Source organism: Thunnus maccoyii, chromosome 22 (assembly GCF_910596095.1).
Source record: "Thunnus maccoyii chromosome 22, fThuMac1.1, whole genome shotgun sequence".
NCBI lineage: Eukaryota > Metazoa > Chordata > Actinopteri > Scombriformes > Scombridae > Thunnus > Thunnus maccoyii.
In genome coordinates this window covers 10,167,824-10,192,315 of record NC_056554.1, presented here as the reverse complement: position 1 = coordinate 10,192,315, position 24,492 = coordinate 10,167,824, and the positions used below count along the sequence as shown (strand labels likewise).

The 24,492-nt window shown below is 42.1% G+C and overlaps 1 protein-coding gene across 1 annotated transcript in view; it reads right to left on the bottom strand.

The window, feature by feature from the left end:
* Positions 1-9,121: 9,121 nt before the first annotated feature.
* adgra3 (adhesion G protein-coupled receptor A3) overlaps positions 9,122-24,492 on the bottom strand; it is a 27,704-nt gene continuing 12,333 nt past the window's right edge. The window contains exons 3-19 of the mRNA XM_042400791.1: positions 23,211-23,282; positions 19,216-19,287; positions 19,038-19,109; positions 18,696-18,856; positions 17,870-18,083; positions 17,598-17,762; positions 16,777-16,978; positions 16,424-16,573; positions 15,553-15,711; positions 15,298-15,465; positions 14,862-15,069; positions 14,458-14,666; positions 13,906-14,030; positions 13,548-13,671; positions 12,790-12,935; positions 11,690-11,785; positions 9,122-10,919 (exon numbers count right to left, since the gene is read on the bottom strand). Coding sequence (XP_042256725.1) covers positions 9,473-10,919; positions 11,690-11,785; positions 12,790-12,935; positions 13,548-13,671; positions 13,906-14,030; positions 14,458-14,666; positions 14,862-15,069; positions 15,298-15,465; positions 15,553-15,711; positions 16,424-16,573; positions 16,777-16,978; positions 17,598-17,762; positions 17,870-18,083; positions 18,696-18,856; positions 19,038-19,109; positions 19,216-19,287; positions 23,211-23,282 — 3,790 coding nt within the window. The 3' untranslated portion in view covers positions 9,122-9,472. The remainder of the gene's footprint in view (positions 10,920-11,689; positions 11,786-12,789; positions 12,936-13,547; positions 13,672-13,905; positions 14,031-14,457; positions 14,667-14,861; positions 15,070-15,297; positions 15,466-15,552; positions 15,712-16,423; positions 16,574-16,776; positions 16,979-17,597; positions 17,763-17,869; positions 18,084-18,695; positions 18,857-19,037; positions 19,110-19,215; positions 19,288-23,210; positions 23,283-24,492) is intronic.

The following is a 24,492-nucleotide window of genomic DNA, read 5'->3' as shown; positions in this document are numbered from 1 at the left end:
GTGGCGGTGTGTGTGTGTGTGTGTGTGTGTGTGTGTGTGTGTGTGTGTGTGAGTGGGGAGTGACTTAAGTCACTTTCAGGGACACAAACCAGACTTAAGACCAGTTGATTGGAGACAGGTTGTGCATTTGGGACCAAAAACCGTGTCCCCAATTGGTAACACGCTGATTCTTGGGTCAGTGGTTAAGGTTAGGGTAGGGGTTAGGTTTAGGCAAGTAGTGGTTATGGTTAGTTAGCGTAAGTCTCCAGGAAATGAATGTAAGTCTACGTAAATACCCCAAAAGTGACTTAAGTAAGTAAAGTGTGTGTGGCCTCTATTTCTCTGTGTTGAACTCCTGTGGTTGCTCAGGTTTGGTGATATGATTGATAAGTATATAAAATTAAGCCTCTGCGTTATTCACATGGATGATTTCTTTTTAAACTTCATACTTATCAGGGGTTCCATTTAAAGGAACATTCCACCATTTTTTCAACTAAAAATGAGTTTACTAGACATGGGGAGTACTAATCATTGTGTAAAAAACAGTTTTATTTTTTGTGGCTTGAGGAGCTTTGTCAAGAAGGCTATAACACACACCAATCACATCATGGAGCGTTGCCCATAGCACACACTGACATGTCTTACAATCAAGAAGTATGTAAATTATGTTTCATGAGAGTTGTCACTCATCAGTGCTGGGGAATAGAACAGTGGCACACCTCAGAGAGTTTATGGTCAACCTGTGATGACACGCATCAAGACACCACTTTAAAAAAAATAGCTGTGGGTGTTTTGATACATATCAGTGTCTCCTGTTCTTGGTCTTGAAAAGCTGCAGCATTTATTAACTGACACACTGTAGTTTGACTGTACATTTACTGCCAGACTGACAACTTACTAACGACAACTAACGTTAAAAGTAAAGTTAGGCTTGCTGTCTGCTTCCCGACTCATTTTTAAAAAGACGAGAGAAAGAGAGAGAGAGAGAGAGAGAGAGAGCAGCAGTGGTCGAGCAAGCTGAAGAGTGAATGAAGAGAGGGAGCGCTGGTAGTGAGAAAGCCGGTGAATCAGATCAATAAAACGTTATTTTCTGATTGTTTCACAGCGGTTACGTTCCGGAGGACAAATAAACACGCCCACACCCCCACACACCTCCACTCGACCCTGCGGCTGAACGCTGCACCACCTGATTTGCTCTAAATACGGCCTTACTGCTAACCTTTTCTTCTGCTCTGCTCACATTCACTGTCACTTTTCTGATGCTCGCTCTCTCGCTTAACCACTCACTTGCTGGTACTGCCCTATTCCTTAAAAGGAGTTACTCTACCTGCAGTTTCCCAGGCAACTACACAGACGCTGACTCATGTTTCGAAACAGCGCTACTCAGAGGCTCCCAAACGCTATTGATTTCCGAATGAATGCATATTTGGTGATATTTTTGGCATTTAAAAAATTATTTTTTGGCCTGGCAGTGGTTCTCGTTAGTCTGGCGGCCCGCCAGGCCTGTACTATTATAGGGGAAACACTGCATATTATATGCCACCTGTGTGTGTTGTCCTAGAGAACACAACCCTGATGATGTCATCAGGGTTATCTTGGCTTGGGATGCTCGGAAGCTTACAAAAAGGCTGTGGTAGTATAAACTAGGGGCATAGAGTTGGAAAAATTTACTAGGCAGAAAAGAACCCTACAAAAAAGACATCATCGCTGTGTTGTGGGAAGTGTGGGCAATTTTGGACTAAAAGTCAGGATAGCTTTTCTATGGCTACAGCGAATTTGGCTATTCTTTGTAAAATCTCTCTCTTGTGAGTCCACCAACTTTATGCGGGTGCAATACTAAATCACTGGGGTACCAAACTGACAGAACCAATTTGGTTTAATGTCCAAAAAATCTTACCAGATGGTATATGAAATAAAATGTGGCATTTCAATCAATTGGCATAACCTGAATTTATGGTGTCTCTGTTACACTGTGGTTTGTTTAGCATGCCATAGACTAAGTTTTAAGAAGTGGGCTCAGGGACCACCGGGGGTCTTTGTGTTTTCAGCTTAAGTCTTCTCCAAACTCGCCACAAACAGTTTAGACTGTTACATAATTCTGCACAAAGTCTTAACAGTTTGGGATGCTATCTGATAAATTGCGAGTCTACAGACAAACACACACATACCTCTGGATGGGTATCACACACATTCAATGCACAGTATTCTCTCTCCCCTCTTTAGTTTTCTCTTTCTTGCACACAAACAAACTGCAGTATAAACACTATATCAGCTGTTGGAAAGAACAGTATGTCTGTAAACAGACCAGCAAGTAATCAAGTGGAGATTTTCCACACATACTGTGGTTACACAATGAAACAAGGCCACTACAGCTAACAATAAAGCCCATGATGAAAAGATGAACCCGGAATAAACCAGACTGCTTCTTAGCAAGTCAAGACAACTGTCAGCCATTTTCAAGATGAGAGCATTTTTAACAACAGAGCATATCTGTGTTGTGGCAGCAAAGAGAGTTTGCAAAGGATAATTTAACTGTCTTCCAAAAATACCATAAAGGATAGTTTTCTGTCTCACTATAAAACAAACAGGTCAGTTAAACACAATAGACAGCTTCAGACAAACTATGAAACAAGACGACATGTATCAGCTGGTATCATGGGAAATTGCTGACATTTCGCAAAAACAGAAGCTTTACCTTTAAATGATTTTAATGAGCATATGTGCAAGAAGCTACTTTGAACCATGGTGTAATACATATTTTTAGATGCATTTATTTCTGGAATATGCATGCATCATATGTATTGTAGCTGAAAAAAAAGAAAAAAGGAAAGTATGCACCTGGTGCTTATATGTTCCACATACCTGACATGGATTTATAAAACAGATTTATAAAAAAAATAAAAGGTAATCCAGAAGCTTTCTAAACTTTCATGTTGCATGATTATGCAGTGATTCATGAGGACTGGTCAGGTTAGTCATGGTGAGACGTGGATAATAAACTGCAGCATAGGTTAACTGCATCAAAAATAAACTCCAGACTACCAAAAACAAGTCAGTCGGGGTTGTATTAAAGTTACGTCCCTGTGCACATCTTGATTCAGCATATTTTCAACAACTTAATTGGCCTCCAGTTGAAAAAAAGAGTTATACAAATCAAGTTGGGACTTATACATAAAATTATTCATAATGAGGTCCTCAAATATCTGTCCCACTACTTTGATTTAACCCTCCCCCACCTCCCCTCCCTTAGAGGATCACAATGGAAATATGCCTGTCTATCTATCTATCATGTACTGAAAGCATCTTTTGAGAAGTCGTGAATATTAGATCAGCACCTAGTTTTGCATTCCAGCCAACCACTGAAATAAACTTTGCTGTGCCCCTAAAATAGCATCCCAGTAGCAGCAGATTGCAGTACAGTCAATACAGCAGCATCGTCTTTTGCATGCAATCATTATTGCTTGTGACTTTTACAAGGAAAGGGGAGTATTTGACATTTTGGGAAATACATTTATTCGCTTTCTGGTGAAGAATCAGATGAGAAGATTTATACTAGTCTCAAAAATATTAGCGGTATCAATCTTCTCGCTCAACCATAGACTTGTAAAAAGAAATTGGACATAGTCATTGCATGGACATCATCCATTGGTTTGTGGACTGCCGTCTCGAAGCTTTTGAAGCCTCAAGTTTAGCAGTTCTTTGATCTTTGATTTTTGGAGCCAGAAGTAACTATATTTGAACGAGGGTGGAGCTAACCCTAGCGCGGGCTGCTATCTTGGTTAGCACCATTGACTGTGTATACAATCAGTCATTGATTAGCACGGTGCATTCACAGTCTTATAATGCTAATGCTAGCGAAAAACAGTGCTAAACCCATTAAAACTAACTGTACTTACCAGAAAAACAGAACAGCTGATTACTTAGAGGGTGTTTTAGTACAATAAACACTGAACAAGACCTTTTTAGGCGACCAAAAAGTTATAATGAACTTTCACGAAGTGAAAACACTTTGAAATAGCAGCAGCTACGCCTATACTCTGAATCTGAGGTTCCGCCATGGTTACGTTACGTTATCAACGTTGTCGCCGTGGAAGCAACTTGTCAATCACAAGGTAGCCACACCCTAAAGCATACCCGGCTTTATCATCTATTTTACTCTAAATGGGAGTATAATCTACAAAATAAACATCATGCTGTATTGAAGAGGACTTGAAACTAGCGATTGAGACCATAAACTCATTAGGAAAGTGTTTACAGAGGTAATAAATCAAGTGAGAAGTAGGGTCATTTTCTCATAGACTTCCATAAAATCGGACTTCTTCTTGCAACTAGTGGAGCCGCCCCCTGCTGGCCATTTGAGAGAATGCAGGTTTAAGGTACTTCCGCATTGGCTTCACTTTTAAGACCGGGAGCTACCATGGATGTCTTATGTAATACATGTTATATATATTATTATAATACATCCATGGGAGCTACCCACCTACCTCTCTTCCAGACAGCGAACAAGCTTATTTCTCAAAATGTTTAATGTTTTGCTAAGTCTAAAATGACTTATTGTATGTTGTAATCAACTACATTAAACACTTTCAAGTTTTTGTTGTCAGTGGGTGTTTGTGGGTTATCAATAATCTCACAAGACATCAAAAAAGAGCACAAAACTTAAATAAGTCAGTCTTCACATTTGCTTATTTCAATTCCAAAAAACTCCATCCCAAACCCCAGGAAATACAGTTAACTGTGCAGACAAGTCAAATGCACTCTAACAGACAACTGTCAATTTCCAAGACGAGTGAGAGGGCCTCTGACTGAAACTGTCATCGCAAACAATGACTGATACTGTTTTTGAGGTAGCTATAAATAACAGAACACCTGGGCAGAAAAATGAAGCCAAAATCTGCCCAGACAGACTGGCACAGGTAGATGGATGGCAATATGAGGGCATTAATGAAAGCACAGGTCCGCCAACACATGGGGATGAGAGCTCTGCAGATGGCTTGATGTCATCATTATATGGCAGTGTGTGCACGTGTGACTATATGAAAAAAGATTGAAACTGACATTGGAGAGTGACTGACCTTCATTTTTCTTGCTAATAATAGGAAAGAAAAATGGAGAAAAGGGGAATTCATATTGTTCAAAACAGCAATTTATCCATTTAGGTCAGCTGAGAACTTGAGAGCATGTAGACCACAATATATCATCATAACATGTAGTTGAAGACCAGGCAAATATTTTCAGCATGATTCTGATTTAATGATATCATCCAGTAGCAGATCCCTCCTCTCCTCACATTCCCCCCCTGAGATCATGAAATGAGCATCTATTTTTGTCTTCCTCTCTGATGGTGCCCAAAGTTTAATCACGATATATTTTGGTTTGCACAAGGTCTCTGTGCTGTGTTTAATGAGGAGACTGTGCTGATATTAGAATTCCATCACTTCCATTCATCTAAACATACAGTTAAAAAAAATGACTGTAATATCTATCTGTAATATCATCAAACACATTCTAGTAGTCAGGACAAGTACTGCAAGTCAAAATACGTCAAGGTTGAATTTTTTGGCACTATGAGGTGGGAACTGTAGCTGATTTTGCAGTTTCGGGTGATTTGACGGAATGAGATGTGGAGTCGCAATCTCCAGTCGCTGACAGTCACCATTACTTAAGATGGCACTTACAAGCCGCTCTTCTGCCATTTGGACATAAAACAGTTTGAATGAAGTAAGACAGAGAGGTAAAGCATTAATCTTATTCAGGCCCAGTACTGAATGTCACAAAGGCAATCTCAGAACCCATTAATGCACTGTTATCAAAGAGAGGTAACAAGCTCTTCATCTGTCTGGTTTTGTCTTATGAGACTGTCAAAGATTCTTGAACTCGAAGGACATAATATGACCAAGTAGAGTAAAGACCAAAGAAAGTTCATTATCTAAAGCGAGAGGAGAAATTTGATCAACCACAACAAAGACACAGCTTCAGAACAAAGCCTTATTCACAGGGGAAATATGTTATAATTTTAAACCGAGAGAGCTTTTACATTGCTTTGACTATTAGAAAGTAAAACTGAGGTCAGAGTTCAACAAATGCTGTGAGGATTGTGGTTCTTGCCCCTGAAATCACAAACTGAAGAATAACTTTTGAATAATCTGCATTTGCCATTAATATCAGTTATTTTCATGCATTCCACTTTCAGTTGTTTAATTCAGATACATAACGTGGGCCGGGGAGGTTTTCTCTATTTCTGATTTAGTTTCCCTAAAATGCCTCTTTGGCATTATCAGCATGAAAACCAAGTGGCATCACAAAATGTTAATTTGCAGACGGTCACATCCTTTGGCTCCAGTGAGGATGTACATAAGCCATTTTTTAGAAAACATTCTGCAAATGTAATATTCTCCAAGTATGGAAAAAAACTGAAATGTATATTAATAATGTCAGAGTATCCCTGCGATGCAAAGGACAATTTCAGCTTAGTAAGCATGCATTTGCCTTTAAAAATGCACTATTATGTAACTGTGTGTTGGATTTCTAAGTGTTTAAATGCAAACATTTGCAAAATCCCTGACTTAAGCTTAACTTGCATGTTACTATGCTTCATTTGCAAATATCTAAAGAGTCCACCTTAACTTATCAAACAGCGTAAATTCACCAATTATCTCTGATGACAGCTGCTTGACATTCACAGTGATCATCAGGAACCCTGGATGCTAATTACTGCTTTAATCTATATGTCAGGCCTTGGAGGTTTGTGGGTGATTAGCACACTGCAGGTAAAATACTTTGGTTCCCCTGGACAGCCAAAGCCAGCTAATTACAATCAGCACAGTCAGATGGCTTTACTTTCGAGGAAGTATCAATCTTCATTCCAGTGGCAAGTTTCCACAACAAAGCCAGATGCTTCCTCCAGGCGCCGCGAGCAGTGATTGGAAAATGGTCGTCGTCCCAGGGCCTCCTGGTAAAGAATTGTTCTCAGCTATGCTCCACAGAGCACACCAAGTGGAAACTGGGTGGAAAAGTATAAGAGATGTCACGGAAGGATCATCAGTGTATCTGAAAATAGTCTGTTTATCAGCAAGTGAAGCTTTGTGGTGGTGTTTGATTATAATTCTCACATCTCTGATTTATTATTTCTGAGATGTGTAATCTGACCCTAAGACCTGTGAATGAGACTAAGAATAGATCTAAATGACTTAATTTGTTTTATCTTAATTTATTATCGATTTCTGCCCAAGGTGTCCCTGTGATTGTAAAGCAGAGATACTATCAGTTTATTTGGCTTGATGAGCTTTTACCCACACAGCACAAACATCCTCCGACTGTCATTCCTGCCTCGCTGACAACCTTAAATGAACTTTTTAACAGATGGAGGCACTAAAGAACATTGGCGATTATTTGAAGATCACTCTTGCCTCTAGGGAATCAGCGAGGCTGCCACTAATCAAGGCATAACTACTCTCTACATAATTCAAAAGTCTTATTACAATTTGTCATATCCAAGATGGCTGGGCAATATATCTTTGCCTGAGTGAAATATGTGTTTTATTAATATGTCATTAATGAAAAATTGGAGCTATTGAAGCTGTGCTGTCTCTGCTTATTCTGCCACTAGGATGATCAGATTACTGATCATTTCTTAAATGTACAAAATTGCAGGAATATTTTTCAGTATGACCTTCAAAATTTCAAGATGCTTAGTTAGAGTCATGCTAATGATGATGATATGATGTCATTATAATATCACTTTCAAAAGGCAGTATTTGACTTATTTAATAAAGCAAAGAAACTCAAACAGTGCATCATGGAGATTCTGAAAATGATTTGGCATTCCTCATTCAGTAAGAACACATAAGGATATAATGATTTATGCCCACTTACACATAAAGAGGGTTTAACTACAAATGTGGTATATTTACTCATACTGTGTTTTCAAGTACAACTTTGAGGTATTTGTACATTACTGGAGAAATATTGTACTTATTGTTACTTGCTACTGTTAAGGTGAAAATTTTGCATTAAAAGTAACATAACTCTATAATTTGACCTTATCGAACCTCTTCCTACTTCAGTATGGTCGTTAATGCAGGATTCATTGAATTAAAATTAATTTTAGTGACTTTCAATTTGTGTTCCTTACTGAATAATTGGACTTTTCCACTGCAGGAACCTTCTGAGGGGACCAAGAACCGTTTGAGGAGCTCAGGAACTAACCCTGAGGTTTGCCACCAGGTTTGCTTTAGAAAGAGTAAGTACTTTTTAATAGTTTAGGAATTATATGGGCAAAGCTGATTGGTCTAACACAGACCTGCGGCTGCTTCCACTTGTGTTCTGCTTCATTTGTAAGATAAGTCAGTACTGCATGCAAGTAGTATTGAGGTTAGGATGGAGGGGGCATGCCTGTTGTCTATTAATTAAACTGAGGCTTTGTTGACAGCTTCCATACTAGTTAAGATAGAAAAGAGTGAAAAAAGTGAACATAAGGCTTTGATGCTACATGCTCAAAGTGTTTTCCTACAAAAACCTGACAAATGCAAACAACTGATCCAATGTTAGGCTTGAATGGTCTGTGGTTGTTCACACAATCATTAAGTCAGATGCATTCAACCAGAAAAGTGATACTAATCCATCTCCAGAGTACTCAGCATTCAAATCACACTCGCTGTCCGTTATACGCTCTCTCCCCAACAGCGATGTCAAGCTGTGAGTGGGACTTTAGCTCAGCTGTCGGCTGTGGATGAGACAGAGAATGGAAGGAGGTGAAACAAGAAGATACACTCCTCTCATTATCCTTTCTTCTCATGGCAGATTCGCTGCCCTGTGAGTCAGCTGTCAATCACAGGCAGGCATCAAGTCAGCGGGAGCCCAGCTTTCGCGATGCAATCATCAAATCTGCCAGCGGCCAGGTAGAAAACACCTACAGAGCCCAAAGCCACAGTGAGTTGCAATTAAAGTGCTGCTCCGCTGCAGAGAAAGGGACCTGAGGCCACCTGAAGGTCAGTGAAAAACCCAATTACCAGCTTGTCATATATTGTCAGCAAGAGTAATTCTTGGAAACAAAACAGCTCTGACTCACCTTTGCACTGGCTGCAGAGACCCAAGAGAGGAGATTGTAGGTGTTATAACAAGAATAAAAACTTTCAATTAGTTAAATGGAACTTTTTTTATTATTATTATTGTTGGGACAAACTAGAAAATTGGAAAAAAGCCCCTCAAGGTATGAACAGGGCCACAGCTCAGACCATGCAGTTTCATGTACAGAACTCTCAATTGGAATAAAGGAGTTGGGATTAAAAGTTATAAAAATAGACCATTTACAAAAACATATCTACAAAGACAGTTCAGTGGTAGTTATGTGGGTAAATTTTCCAATTATCATTTTCAAAAGAATCTTTCCAAAAAAAAATGTACAATCCAAAAACAACAACAAAAAAAAAGACATTTCACAGTTTGAAGGCGAGAGCATATCACTATGCAGTCTTTGGGACGGAAACTGTCGCTACACAGTAGTTTCATGTTTCCACAAGCCGGTCTTTATACTGGCTGCACTCTCTGAGTTAATTAAAGGCACAGGTTGTCCATTTTCTTTCAGTGTGCCACCGTTCTGAGTGATGAGGTTGAGCCCATATGACTTAGGTTGGGATTCTAGTTCTGTGCTGCTGGGCGGCTTTACAGGACCGGAGTCTTTACTTGAGCTAGACGCCGCAGCGGTAGCCTCCTGCTCAGTCTCCACACTTGCCACCGTCCCATTCCCCACACTGCTGCCACCTCCCTTGTCTGCGTAGCGAGAGCGCCGCGGTAGGCTTGCGCTATCGCTGCTGTCCTGCTGCAGCTGGCTCTGATGCCTCTCTCTGTAGGCCATGTAAGCGGCCCGTCGGCTATTGCGTGCTGCTATATCGTAATGGTGGTGCCGCCTGTGGGGGGCGCCCTGAACGCTGCCGTCCACGCTGGTGGGCACGTCGTAGGCGTACTCTCGCAACACGGTTAACCGACTTGCCCGGTGCGCCCGTGCTCTGTTTTTGTGATGCCTGCTTGCGTGTCCGTTAGTGGCAGCTGCGGGATTGTTAATGTTGTTCATCGGGCGGAACTGCACCTCAACTGGTGCTACGTGCATTTTAATTTCATTGTCTACTGAATGCTCAGTAAGGCTGTTGTCCAAAACGGCGGCACCGTTAGCGGTCACCGGTGCTGAGACAGACTTGCACTGAGCTGCCTCTGCGTGCAGATTGGTCAGCTTGCTACCGTGGGCGGAGTTACGCATGCTTGGGGCGCTCTTATTTGTGTAGGAAGAGTCTGCACTGCTGTGGCCACATTTTGCTGACTCCCCATCTGCCTTGTTAGTGGATCCTGCTGTGGATGTCATTGCCACGCCTGGCTGAGGCAGAAGGACATCCTCCTGTGCGGAGTAGGCTCGTCTCCCGGAGCAACAAGCCTGGGACCAATAGCGCCTCATGTCCTGCCTGTTGACACAGTGATGTGCCAATATGAACGCCCCGAGTGCCAGCGCAGCCACACCATACAGGCAGGTGAAAGCTAAGTCAAATGGGTGGTCCTGTGATACCGCCATGGCTCCAAACACCCAGAGGGCTACATACAATCCTAGCGCCCCTGCCGCGCCCATCAGCTGAGCAGCGAAGGTATGTTCATTCTCCAGAGCTGACAGGGGCACAGCGTGGGGAGCTGACACTATGGAGGAAGAGGCCTCGTGCGGCTGGAGCTGGAGAGTGAGGGGATGGCAGTGGCTGCTGGGACCATCTGGCCCGGCCTCGCTGTTGGCTGAAGCCAGATGCTGCTGCTCTTCGGTCGGCTCCTTCAGCTCGTAACGGCGCTCAGGGTGGCGACGCAACTGGAGCAGGATGCTGAGGAAGTACATGCAGTTCACAAAGAGGATGAATCCCACCGGGCCATAAAAAGCCCCAATACTGGGCTCCCATGCCATCCAGCAACTAGAAAGAGAACAGACAGACAAACCAATTAATCAAATTCTTACATTTCATGCAAGATAAGGATGTAGCTTTTAACATTCTTTAAGAGTAACCTACATCATATCGCACCTCCTAGCAGGAAAATTCAGCTCATTAAAAGAATACCTCATCTTCTCATCTTAATCTATCACCATCACTATTTACTTCACAAACTTAAATGAGTCTTTGAAAAACTTTTGCACCCAATTTTTACAATAACTGTCCCATTGTATTTAATAACACAGGCTGGATTTGTCTTGCTTGCAAGAAATTAATTAAACTCCAAAGACTTCAGAGAGATATGGGTCCAGATTTCTCAATTAGTTAGCCACAATGCAATCTAAACAGCTGCTGCTGTAGAGAGAGAGGGTGGGGGGGGCGGATTCGGGGTGCTCGCTGTAAACTGGCAGCGGTTGCTTGTTGCTTGGATGCACATACCATTAACAGGCCTCTATAATCAGAACTTCAGGGAATAAACTTTTCCTACTCTCATAAAAATATCCATTATTTACCAAAGCAACGCAGTCTGGCCAGTCAATAACAAGCCAATTCCTCCTGAAGACAGAATGTAAAAGATGAAGCCTTGGATGCGTCCTTATTAAAAGCTGTTGTCCAGATAGGATGACGCAGCATTTCCATGAGCACACACGCGCACACACACACACACACACACACACACACACACACACATACACACACACACACGCTGAGGCACAGGAACTTTAATAGCTTTCCATTCAGGGACTACTTACTATGGTGCATTGGTCCGGCTGCCGTAGTTTTTGATGTTAGCTGCTGCAGTGATGCCACAGACAATGATGGGTATCCCTCCGCCAATTAAGTAGAACCTTTTGGAGAGAACGTACAAAAATGGTTCTGCTTTAATCTTTGTAGGATGTGACAGTGCGCATAAACTGCACACAAGTCCAATGGTACATCAGGCCTCTACACTGACACCATGTGGCAATCTCCCCAACACCACTTATAACCAGAGAAAGCCAAATGACATACATCAAGTCATATCTAAAAATCTAAATTACAAACATGTAAAGATCAAAACACTTATTTTATTACATATAATGTTTTGCTGCACTAGACGCACTGTTTGTGTAAAATAGATCAAGTTAAAAGTAAAAGTAAAAATCCTTTCCTTGCTTTGTCTCGTCTGATCTTCAAGATAAAAAAAAAGAGGAGGGTATGTATAAGACAAGGCATCACTCACTACAGAAATATGCTCCTATTTTTCAATGCAACAGTTTATACTGACATTACAAACCCTAGTACAGATTTAAATTGTACTTCCATGCTTCCAGACGGATAGAGCTGCAAATATTAAACGATTAGTTGCCAACTGTTAAATTAATTGCCAACTATTTTGATAATTGATTATTTATCATTTTGAGTAATTTTTGTCCAAATTCTTTCATTTCGGCTTCTTCGTTTGAAGACGTCACTTCAAAGTCACAGTGATCGATATTTTTCACCATTTCCTGGACCGAACAACTAATCGATTAATTGAGAAAAAAAATCGTCAGATTAATCGATAATGAAAATAATTGTTAGTTGCAGCCGTACAAACAGCTACAATATGTTGCAACTAATGAAAAGAAAATAGACATGTCATATAGTTGCCTTATTTGCCCAGATTAAATTCCGGTGTTGTGTTTGTTTGCCTCTGCAGACTTCCTATCTAACTCTCTGCAACAAAGTCAATAAGTGTATTTCTCAAAATGTTGAACTATTCCTTTACCAACATTAGAACTGTCATTTGTCAAAATGCAAAAATCCTACATGTACTGGTTTTATAACAGACTGACTTCTCTGTTATACTTTGAGAGCTCCATTGTCATACCTCAACATAGGCCGTGGCGGTGGCGGCGGCTCGTCCAGCTCTTCGTAGCGTTTGGCTTTGCGTGTCACTTGCTTGTAAATGTTGCGTGCGGTCACACCCACCCACAGAGCTGTTGCCAGAGTTGAATAGTGCAGCAAAATACCCACCTGGAAGAGATTGCACATTCATCAGAGCAAAAAAAAAAAAGAAACGCAATCAATCTCCTACATCAGAATGATTGAATGCAACCTGTTGTGTTAAATCAAGTTTCACCAATAAAAATAAAAATGATGGAATGCACTACATGGGAGTCTTTTAAATGGCATGATGATCCTTGAGCAATTTCGTATTGAGTATGTCATGATCATCAGCCTGAGTTGAAAAATCACCTTGTGAGATATAGCTTTATGCCAGAGGGGGTTAAATAAATAAATCAGTTATCTGCCAAAATTTTTCATCCAGGTACTTTGTGCGGTGAAAAATGATTAAGTAATGTGTCTCAGTACAACACACCATGAGCAGAGGTGTAAGACTGCCTAAAGCAATGGAAACAATTCACTGTATCTTTCTCTGTATCTTTTACTGTGTTTCTACAAGTTTTACAAGCTGAGTAAACTTACCCAAAGGCAACTTTTTCAACTTTTTTTCCCCCTAGAAAACATCTGAAGCACTTGTTCAATTTTAACTGCTGACTATTAAGTTTGGTCGGGGGGGGGGGGGGGGGCATGCACAGCGGGAGTGTTGGAGGTGTGTGGAGGTGTGTGGAGGTGTATACTCACTGCTTGGCAGACACTTGCGTGACGCGTCTGATTGATGCCACCTACGAAGACCCCGCAGGTGAGGGAGATGTGGAAGCAGAGGTTGACCAACATGTGCCAACACTTACGGCTGACACGGACAGACCTGAAGTCAGAAACACGTCACAGAATTAGCAAAGATAATTAAAAGAAACTGTTATGCAGTGTAGTGAGAATATGATGGCCGAGGAGGTAGAGACAATGTAAAAAAAAACAAACATTATTATTAAATGCATTAGCCTCGTGATTCAAATGCTATTACGCTATCTAGCCATTACTATATTCCTTTGAACTATGTGCTTCCATTTTGCTTTCAGTGCGAAAAAAAAAACCCTCTTACCTGTGGTGGTAGATGTAGCTGATAATGATAGTGAGCAGGCACAGGAGGAGTATGATAGTGGTGGCATAGATGACTGGATGCAGGGGCTGGATGCTGGGAGAAAAATACTCCACACTGCTGAGGTCCTATAAGAGAAACGAGATAACAAATCCACAGTTAAAATAATATTTTTATGCCATGTCATTATATGTCACCACCCATGAGTTATAATGCTTATAGACAGAGCTACAGCGATTAGTCGGTTAATCAATTATTCAATCGATGGAATAATCTTAATTTACTTACTTAATAAATCAATTGCTTTAAGATTTTTTTTTTTAATTCTCTGGTTTCAGCTTGTCAAATGTGAATATTTTCTGGTTTCTTTAGTCGTCTGTGATGTAAACTGAATATCTTTGGGTTGTGAGCAAAATATGACATTGGAGGTCAACACTTATTGCATCCTAACTGCTGCTGATCACTAGAAAAACATCACCTTACTAACAGCCAAACGTTTCTGCGCCATGCAATAAACATGATCATAAAGAAGAATAACCCGACTACAATTCCCACCATGAGCAGGCCGTAGTTGCCGAGAGAGTTGCAGGATATGGTGGTGAAGTTGTCGTGATGGCCCAGGATGCGGCAGCCGTCGCTCTGCCATCCTCCCTGGCCTCCCACCAGGCTGAAGTTCCAGCAGGCGGACACGGCGTCCGAGCCGCGGGCAAACCGCCTCAGGGTGATGTTAACGGGGGTCCGCAGGACACGCAGGGACATGCCGTCTGATAACACAGACATAAGGTTATAAGAATATATAAATACGAGTTTTGTGTCCTAATTGAGATACATGCTTATTTAGTTCTTGTTGTGCTGTCAAGTTTCCTTTGCTTAACGCATCATTTACGTTTGACAATATTTTCAGATTTCTCAAAATCATATTCAAACACTTATGACTATACCAAAACATTAAGACTAACCTATCATGGCCATGATGACAGGGGTGGCCACACTCCTCCTCTTCCCTCCATCAGCCAGTTGAGAGGAGTTGCCGGTGGAGGGAAAAAACTTGCCATTGCGGAAGCCCAGTAGGTGGAGCTTGTAGACCGTGTCGTCCACCTGCCCGGGGAGTGCAGACTGAGTAAAGATAGACTGAGGAAGCTGCAGAGACGCCTCCACTATGGTGCTCTACAGGGATAAAAAGACAATGAAGTAAGAATCTAACTATGATAGATTTTTTACAATACATATCTTGTTATGATCATCTTAAGCATTAATGGATTTTTTTTTTTTTTAAGGTTGATGAATTGACCTCAAGTATGTGCTTACAAGATGCAATCAGAACAAAAGAACACAATAAAACCTTGACCACAAGACACTGCCAACAAAATGTAATTATCCCTGCTAGGAGCTGACCTTGTGAAGGATGCTGGAGAAAGAGCTGGTAGTGTTGCACTTGAAGGTGAGCTGGCGGTCCTGGCCGGGCGTGCGCTCGGGACTGGGCCTCTGGAACAGCATGCAGGTCATGCCGTTCCAGTCGTTGGCCCTGACGGCGTGGGCCTCCAGTGCTATGTTGGGGGAAGTCTGAGAGGAGAACAGGAACGGTAAAATTTGACTTCTTTAGAAAAAAAAAATAGAGCAATGTGACACAGTGTTGTTAACAGGACTAACCAGGGAGAAGGCCTGCGCTGTGGCGAGACGGTGGACAGCAATCTTCTGAAGGCTGGCGATGATGCGGGAGCAGGCCATGGCCTCGCGCTGAGCCATCCACAGCACCCTCTCGTCAGCCAGCATCAAATTACTGGCCATGCTCACCATCACCTCACCCAGCTAGGAGACAAGAGACACGAGTGAAACATGTGCAGATGAAAAAAAAAATACAGATGTGAAATTCAGTAGTAGTGCCTTGGGGAAAAACAAATCATCATAATTCTCACTTCTGTCGCCCACAAACATCGACTTACTACATATAGCAGCAGCCCAACAGCTCATTTTCTCAATTACTGGAGTGAAAACATAAGTATGACTTACAACATAAAATATGAACGTGTTCACTCAGTGTTTTAAACAGACGCTTGAAGGAGATGCTTGACATGACTCTTGTTGTAGCTGAGAGACTGTTAGAAAAGCCTTTCATGCATGCTGTCATCATATTAAACTTTGATATGCTTTAAAAGTCTAGTGCTCCTTGCTTACAGCGCTTACAACATGTTAGGTGCCGCGTTACTTTAAAAACTTTTCTTGTTGGCCTGCAGCTGTGCTGAAAGTCATGACAAGACATCCTTTCTCATTAAACGAAGTGACAACGAACAGCTGTTGAGCATTAATCTATTTGTCCTTGAATGTGGTAATATGTCAAACGCGTGCATCACATTCTGCTCTGAGCTTAAGCTTGTATACTATGACATTAAAAAGGTTAAAAGACAGTTTGTTAAGCTATTGTTTTCATTCAGATTCTTACTTAAACACTATATAAATAAATGCTTTGTTTGATGTGGGGTTGGAAATGTGGACAAATAACTGCTGCCACGACAGCACTTACATCTTTAAACTTCTCGACAAACTTGCCAAACTTCTCAATCATCTCGGCCACAAAGATAATGTCCATCTTGTCTGAGAAGTTGGCAGCATCGATTGTGTAGACCAAGAGGCGACGAGCACTGGCCACCACATTGCTCTCATTCAGAGGCATCTGGCAGAAAGATACGGAGAGAAAATTAGGCTTGAATGGTCAGATATGCAGCTAAAGACACTGACTTCTCTGATCAAAGTAGAGCGAAAGGATAAGGCAAAGGAGTAAAGGAGTAACTGAAATTCTCACAGCAAAAGGGAAGGACAATAAATAAATAAGCTTCAAAGTCAGAAAAATTACAAGCCGCCCCACCAGACACACACCTGGTTGATGACATAGAGAAATCTAGTGACATCTTTTTGGAAGTGGCAGCGGGAGTAATCTTCCTCCGCCCACAGTCCCTCGCGATCACAGTAGCGCCATGCCTGCTGCTCTTCCCCGGAGCTGCCTGAGTAGGTGCCTGCGCTTGATGGCAGTCTGTTGCAGGGGAGGTACGCTCTGATCCCTGCCAGGGTACGCGGCCACCTGGAAAGCAACCGAATAAATCACAATCCAGCTGTTTCCGTTCCTGATTAGCTGACACATGCGATGTCCTTATTTCCTCCTGACTTTGTGTCATGTGAGCCGTAATGTGTGTGGAGCAGTAACATCACCCTGTTCGACGCTGTGACACTGCTCGGTAGTGCGCTTATTTGACCACAAGGTGGCGGTGCTTGCTAAACAAAATAGCTACGGCGTCACAGCCGGAAAACATTTCATCACACATTCAAATATTGGTTCATACTTATAAAATATATCCACTTTCCAAGCACAAATCTATGTTCACCTTAAAGTATATGGCAAATGAGAAGGTCAGAAATATTTTAAGAGTTAAAACCACTGTTTACTATTTATGAATAAACATGCAGTGCTGTTTGCTGATGTAATTTGTTTTTCTAAATTGCTTAGTGTGCCACTTTTAGGTAGAAGGATAAGCTGATTATAGAAATTATTGGGTGAAATGGTTGGAACTGTGTGTTAGCCCAAAAATGTGTTATTGGTTTAATCTGACAACCATTTTATATATTTTGTAGATAGCAGAGATCATGCATTCCACTGGTGTGAAGTGAGCAGCTGTGTCTGGTTATGCATGATGTGCACTAACCTGAACTCTCCCTTGTTGTTAGAGACACGTTCGGGAGCGCAGTACTTGGCTGAACTCTCCAACACCACGATGTGGACGGTCCTTGTGGTGTTGCCCCTGCTCGTCCTGACCCGGCACTCCCAGTTCCCAGTAAAACCGGGCTGGATGTTTGAGATTGTCAAAGCGCTGATGGAAAGAAAACATGAAGAAGAAAGTGTTTTCATTTCACTCTGTCTCACTGATCAGATTGACCCTAGATAAGCTCTCATAAGCGTGAATGTAAGTGGTGATACCTCGCGATCAGGGAGCAGTTCTGCACCATGCGTTTCTCGATGAAGATGCCTTGGGCGGCGTCTGGCTTGACCATACGGCCGTTCTGGTACCACAGCACCTGCATGTCCTCCGCTACAAAGGAAGCCTGACACTGGAAAGGCAGGCTGTCCCCCTGAAAGACGACCTGACGCTGGGATGGAGTCAGCTTGAAGGAGGGCAGCTCAAGCGGTGCATCTAAGGGGAACCAGACAGAAAACAGGAGAGTCAGATAATTGCAGTAAAATAATTTGTTGTTTTCAATATTTACATTTTACCTTTTTGTATCACTCTCAGCACTTTTCTGGACACAAAGAACTTAAACAGTGAGGCTACTTAAGTGCTATTTGTCATTCATGTCAGGCCACCGGCTCCTGCTAGATCTGTGCCATGTATTTCATAATCCCCCACTGTGATGAGTGCCAAACTGATAAGACATGAGCAAGTACAAACAAAGGCAGCACTGGCCCGGGCAGCCCTTCTCTTATATCCCGTGTCATTGCACAAGCCCCTGTTCCCCAAACACCGGCCTCACTGATAGCAAAACAGAGAAATTAAAGAGACAGTGTGCCGTTTAGACTATACAATCTGCTTAACATGACTTATTTCAAGCTTTCAAAATGTCAGCGACGGGACAAACGACGCATCAGATAGTGTCGCCGAAGTGATGAATGATTTTAAAGTGTTAGAACTACTGCTGCTCTGAGAATAAAGTTAACTGCAAAGATGCTTGTGTTACAGCATTTGAGATTTCTGTGCTTATGTATGCAGTTTTTTTTTTTTTAATTGTTTAGGTGTGTGTGTCCCTACCACAGGTGAGGAGCTCCGGCCTGATGGAGGTGATGAGCTGGCCCTGGAGGGACTGGGGGTAGGAGCACTTGGTGTTCTTGACCACAATGCCCTTTTCTTTGATCCAACGCAGCAGCCACAGAAGGTTGCAGTCACATAGCAGGTAAGGTGTCTGGAACTCCCTGGAGACGTATAGAAACACAGAGGATGGTGGGTTAAGGGATGGGTCACAAGCAGATATCATATTGGAGTGACAAACAGGTGTTTCTCTGATGGAAAAAAACTATTTTTGTTGCCATAATTTACTTCGGTTTGCCTGTCATTTCAGTGCATAGCAACATGCTGACTGGTCATCATACTTACAGTGACTTCAGAGACGCCAGGCTGTCAAAGGTCCCCTGAGCCAATGAAGAGAACATGTTCCCTGAAAGGTTTCTGAAAAGATTTTAAAAAAAAAAAGATCATTTCTCCCAGTAGATTATAAACTTATGAGTATACTGATGCCTATTTTATCACACAATATAAAACACTAATAACTTACAGTCTGATCAGACTCGTGAGGCCCTTGAAGATGTCGACGTTGAGACAGCCGATGCTGTTGTTGGACAAGTCTCTGTAACGAACGCAGAAAAAAATAAGTTTCTGGTTTATTTCTTCCATATTTCAGAAATAATTCAACGTGACAGCCACAGTGGTCTAAAAGACCAACAATTAGCCAGCTGAATTAGGGCTGGGAATGTTTTACAACAAGGAAAGCCATGAAAAATGTGATCGCCTCATGAGAAAAATGGGAAAACGGGGAAATGAAAAAAGGAAAAAAAAGAAAAGAAAAGTAGGGTTGTTGTTTTTTTTTTTTTTTTTTCAAAAGCCAAGTTTAACAGAGGCAGGTTGAGGCAAAGAGCCCAAAAATTTCAGCTGACAGGTTTACAACTTTCAAGGTGATTTCAGATAATGTCTGTGTGGGCCTCCAGGGGGAACCTACACATCAAAGGCAGAGTAACACACTGGGAGGTGATTAATCGCCTGTGATTAATGTCAAACACGTCAAAAGTGTGTGTTTCTCCTCTGGATGTGACCTGACATGACGTCTCTGGCAAACATCAGATGGAAGTGTCTGAGACTCCTGACGCCTTTTCGGGAGGAATCGCAGACTGTTCCGCCGTCTAACTGATCCGGCCTTTTGTGAATTACAGCCAGTGTGCAAACATTTAGAAACGGCTGCAAAGAGGAGGTTCTAGATCAACTGTACTCCCCCTGTCTGCTGATATACATTGACATGACTTTTCCACAGGCTATTGTCAAAGTTCTCCAAGGCCAAGAATGATAAAAAATTACAATAAAACAAACAAAAAAAAACCCTTCGCTCAAGGTCCACTTACTAACCTAAATAGATTTGATAAGTTATCAAACAAGGCCACTATCTGACAATCAAAATGAGCATGATAACGTAATAAATTTAAATTCCCAGAGAGATAACATTTGAAGCAACCAGTCACAGTGACTAAGGTTCAAAGTCAAAGCACCTTGACAGCAGCTCTGATACATATTCCTCTGTGAGTTATCCAATCACTGAAAGGTGCTAAGTAAAAGAAACTAGAGCAGGGAAGAAAAGGCGGATCATTACTTCATCCCGCCAGCTAAACTGTATCCTGAGGTGCTCGAGGAACGCAACACTGACACGGTGATACCTGGAAAATGACTGTCAGGCGTATGCTAACATCCGAGCATTTATGTAATTATTGGTGTTGGTCCTTAAGGTACCAGCTGGGGAATTTTACTGTGTGAGGTTATTAGTTCCACTTGGAAGAGAAGAAAAAAGGCGTCTTTCGCAGGCTTGTCAATTTGTGTGAGCATTGTGTGTCAGGGGAAGGATAACACAGTAGAAGAGGAGGGAGGGAGGGTGTGTGTGGGGGGGGGGGGGGGGCTTCCCTAGATGAAGGCAGACTTTCATCTCACTTTATCGCCTGGATTCAAATACTCAAGTTACAGTAATAGAAGAAGAGATAGAAGAGTTAAGACAAGATGATGAATACTGTTATTACTTTCATTCATTTTATCACCAGGCACTGTGCTAACATGTAATATCATTTATCACAAACAAAGCAAAAAAACACATATGACTGATTTCTCTTGCTATGGACCTAAATGTCTCAACTGTCACTCTGTTTTTTCCTCTTAGGCTCGGCGGACTAGTATTCATAACCGAAGACGCATCATCACACCATTCGGCCACAGGCATGTAGCAAATTAACAGCGTGGAGGACTGTTTTCGGTGCAGCGGTTCAGTTGCTGTGAACGATACGGGGGAGTAGAAATAAAAATAGCCCGATGTGATTAGGCTCGAGTAGGGGGCTGTTCAGCTGTCGGTGGAATGCGGAGTAAAAAGGGGGTTGAGGCGAGAGGAATCCATATGGGTCTGCGTGTGCTGTACAGTGTCAGAGAGAGGATGTTTGCTTGCAACAGTGTGTCTGAAAGTGTGGAAATTGGGAATAGAAAATAATCCTGATGACGTTATAGTGATTTCATCAGGATCAGTGTAGGTTCAAAGCTTAAAATAAATCAGAGAGCCTGCGTTAAAAACTCTAAGTTTGCAGTGAAGAAGTGGAAATTTAAGAGGCACTAAAAGTCAGGATATCTCGGCCTCTTCTGCTTCTATTTTGACCGCTGTTTGGGAACCCTGATGAGATCAATATGTACATATGTGCAAAAGTGTAAATACGTTGGCTCGAGTAGCCTTTGCATGCAAAATAACTTACAGGTACAACTTTCCCTGAACTGTGTTGACACAAAAGCTGTTTGCCAATTCATCAATAACGCTAATGTCTGATGTGTTGGACGCTGTTTATCCAAACGTGTGCAGCCGTCTTTTTTTAAAATGTCCCCGTCACCGCTCTGTGACAAAACAGATTAGATAAATAGGCCCTCCAAATGGCACGTCTCGAAGTGAGAGGAAATCTAATTAGGCAATACTGGGGGCGATACTGTTTAGAAGGGAGTCAGAGAAGGACAGAGAGAAAGGTAGGAGGATTCTGTGCCCAAAGGTATGTTGTATAATATCACAGGGGGAAAAAAAAGGATTTTTATGTATTCCTTGCTGCCAATTAACTCCACTCCAGTTTTCCTAAAACTGAAGAAAAAAAAGTAGGGTGGATGTGTAGCTGCAGATGCCAAACCTTGATGTAGGGCTTCTGTGTTTACATTCCCAGGGTCCAGCACTACTTCATCGTCTCCTCCGCTCTTCTTCTCTTTTCTCCCCTCCCTTTCGCAGTCGACTGAGCGACTACCACCCTTTGAAATTAACTCAGACGAGTGGTGGGGCCAATTAAACTTTGTTACCCTCAGGCGAAACCAAACTCTACTCTGGAACATGCATTTCCACGTGCGGTTGCGGATCACTCTGCGATAAGGGGAGCTTTTTTTTTCCTTCTGACTATCTTGTGTTGGGGGGGGGGTAAAGACGTTAATATGCAGAAGACATATAGGCAGGCGTGAGTCCATCTGAGTGTGGTATGAATATGCAACACGCGGGAGGGGGATATGAGGCGGGGTGTGAGCCAAGGAGCTGACTGCTTTCCTGTCTTGCTCTTATTGCACTGCAGCAGCAGCAGCAGCCAAGCTCAAGTTTGTGTTGGCAGCGTGCGGGTACTGTCGGATGATTCCAATTCGTGCTGTGTTCTTGCTCTCGCTCTCATATTCAAAGAGAAAACACACACAACTATACACTGACATACGCAGTCTCTGACCTCCCACACACGCACCACATATCCCAGATGTATTCCTAACTAGATGCGTCTATTTTCTGCGTATCAAAATTATCTTTACGTGATATTCATAGACACCCCCCACACACAGACGCTTTTTATATCCCCGCTCTCGCCCTCTTTTTTTTTTTTGTGAGTGTGTGAAAGTATAGAAGGCCTCACGCTGTCTGCAGTGGTCTCTGGCACGAGGCCAGACAAAACAAGGCAGTAGGAATAGACTACTGCTTGACCATACTCCCTCATGGACACTGGATACACACTAGACCTGCTGGAACACGCACAGCACATTGCAAATATAGATAAAAAACAACAGCTGCTGCGAACACAATATACGCAATCAAGAGTCATTGCTGAAAGCTTTAAAATAGTCCAAAACCCTATTATATATAGAACTTACACATATAGACTGCACATGCCAAACACAACACTGACTGTAAAGGAAGTTGTAAGTGCTTTGGATCTGTCATTTATTTTTACAAAAAGCACAAAAGTTCAACCAATTTAAAATACCAAAAGAAAACGGCTTTTCAAATTCAAAATCACAAATTTAAACAAAAAGGCGTCTCTTCACTCACACGATTCATGAACCACTATTCTAACATGATAAATGAATTAGAGCAAGCACTCGAAACTGGCCTGCTACTAACAAAAAGATGAACTTTGGATGTTTTGGTTACAATACACCTCAGTAAAGGGGAAGGGTAAATGTATACAGACACTTGCAGAAACCACAGTAAAGAAACAGTGAAGCTGCAGAAGCTCAACCACTACTCACAGTCTTTTGAGCGCCGGCAATCCAAGGAACGATCCTGGTTCGATACGACTGATCATGTTACTCCGTAGGTCCCTGTAAAAAAAAAAAAAAAAAAACATAAGAAAAGAATTTTACGTTAAGAGAAATCAATGCTGCAACAAAACTAAATGTAACAGGATGTACAGGGTAAGATTCTTGCTTTGCATTAGTTGACAATTTTTTTTTTGCCATTTTCCCCTCTTTAAAAAGTTCTCCAACATTCTGCTGACCTTTTTCATCCGGAGCGACTCACAATTAGCGGGTAAAAGTTATGAGATGTGAGCAGATAGGAGTTCATTACTGTGTGCAGACTGGACCTTGAATATTCCAGTTTATAGAAATCCACTGGGCTACAGTGCCATCTTTTAACATTTCAGTATGTGAGCATTAGCATCATGGCAAGTAAAAGGGGCAAGTAAGGACTTGCATTACCATCCATGTAACCTAATGATTCACAATCACTGCAACCTATAATAATGAGGTTTTAATATACACAGTAGACGTTTCTTTTTTATCCAGTTGGAACAACCAGACCTCCACCAAGCTCACCCACCCATCATTACAACACACTGACAACCTGTCCCTTAAAGGGCTTTTTAAGGGTCAGGTTGCCCCCCCCCCCCACCCCCTCAGAACTCCCTCCCTGAGATTCAAAGGCTTGCGGTCACAGAATTCCTGCAGTGCTCACCTGTGCTGGCACTGCCTAGTCACTCATTACAGTGGAGGTTCAGGAGGCTTTCTAGTCACCACCTGAACCCACACAAAGGGCCTCTGGGTAACTCGGCCTGTTTGATGTCAAAGAGCTGTCATCTGAAGGTGGGTAGGTGGCCACAGATAAGTCATAGACAAAAAAATCTATTGCTTGTTAAAGCTTTTGATGTGAGCTACAAGAACTGGCTTCCCTGTGCGGGAGTGTTGAGAGAAAAATGAGAAGGCAGGATAAAGAAATCAAAAACACTATGATAGCCAGTTAGAGAGCCAGTTTTTAGAGTGTGTACCGGGTCCAAAAACGGTCGAGTCTACTAATTTGCTTGTTGCTGAAGCTAATCCGCTTTCATGTAAACTTTGCTCGGAGTTGTTACAGGTCACAGAGAGCAGGACACACACACTATCAGCCCACCTCTCCTGACTCCTGAGTCCAGAATGCAACAGACTGATGAGTCAAACGAAAAGCTCTCCTGCTCCGGTTTGACTCACTGCTCATATGTGCGAGTCACGAAATTAGCAGAACAGAAAACAATGCCACTATGAATACTGCTGATTT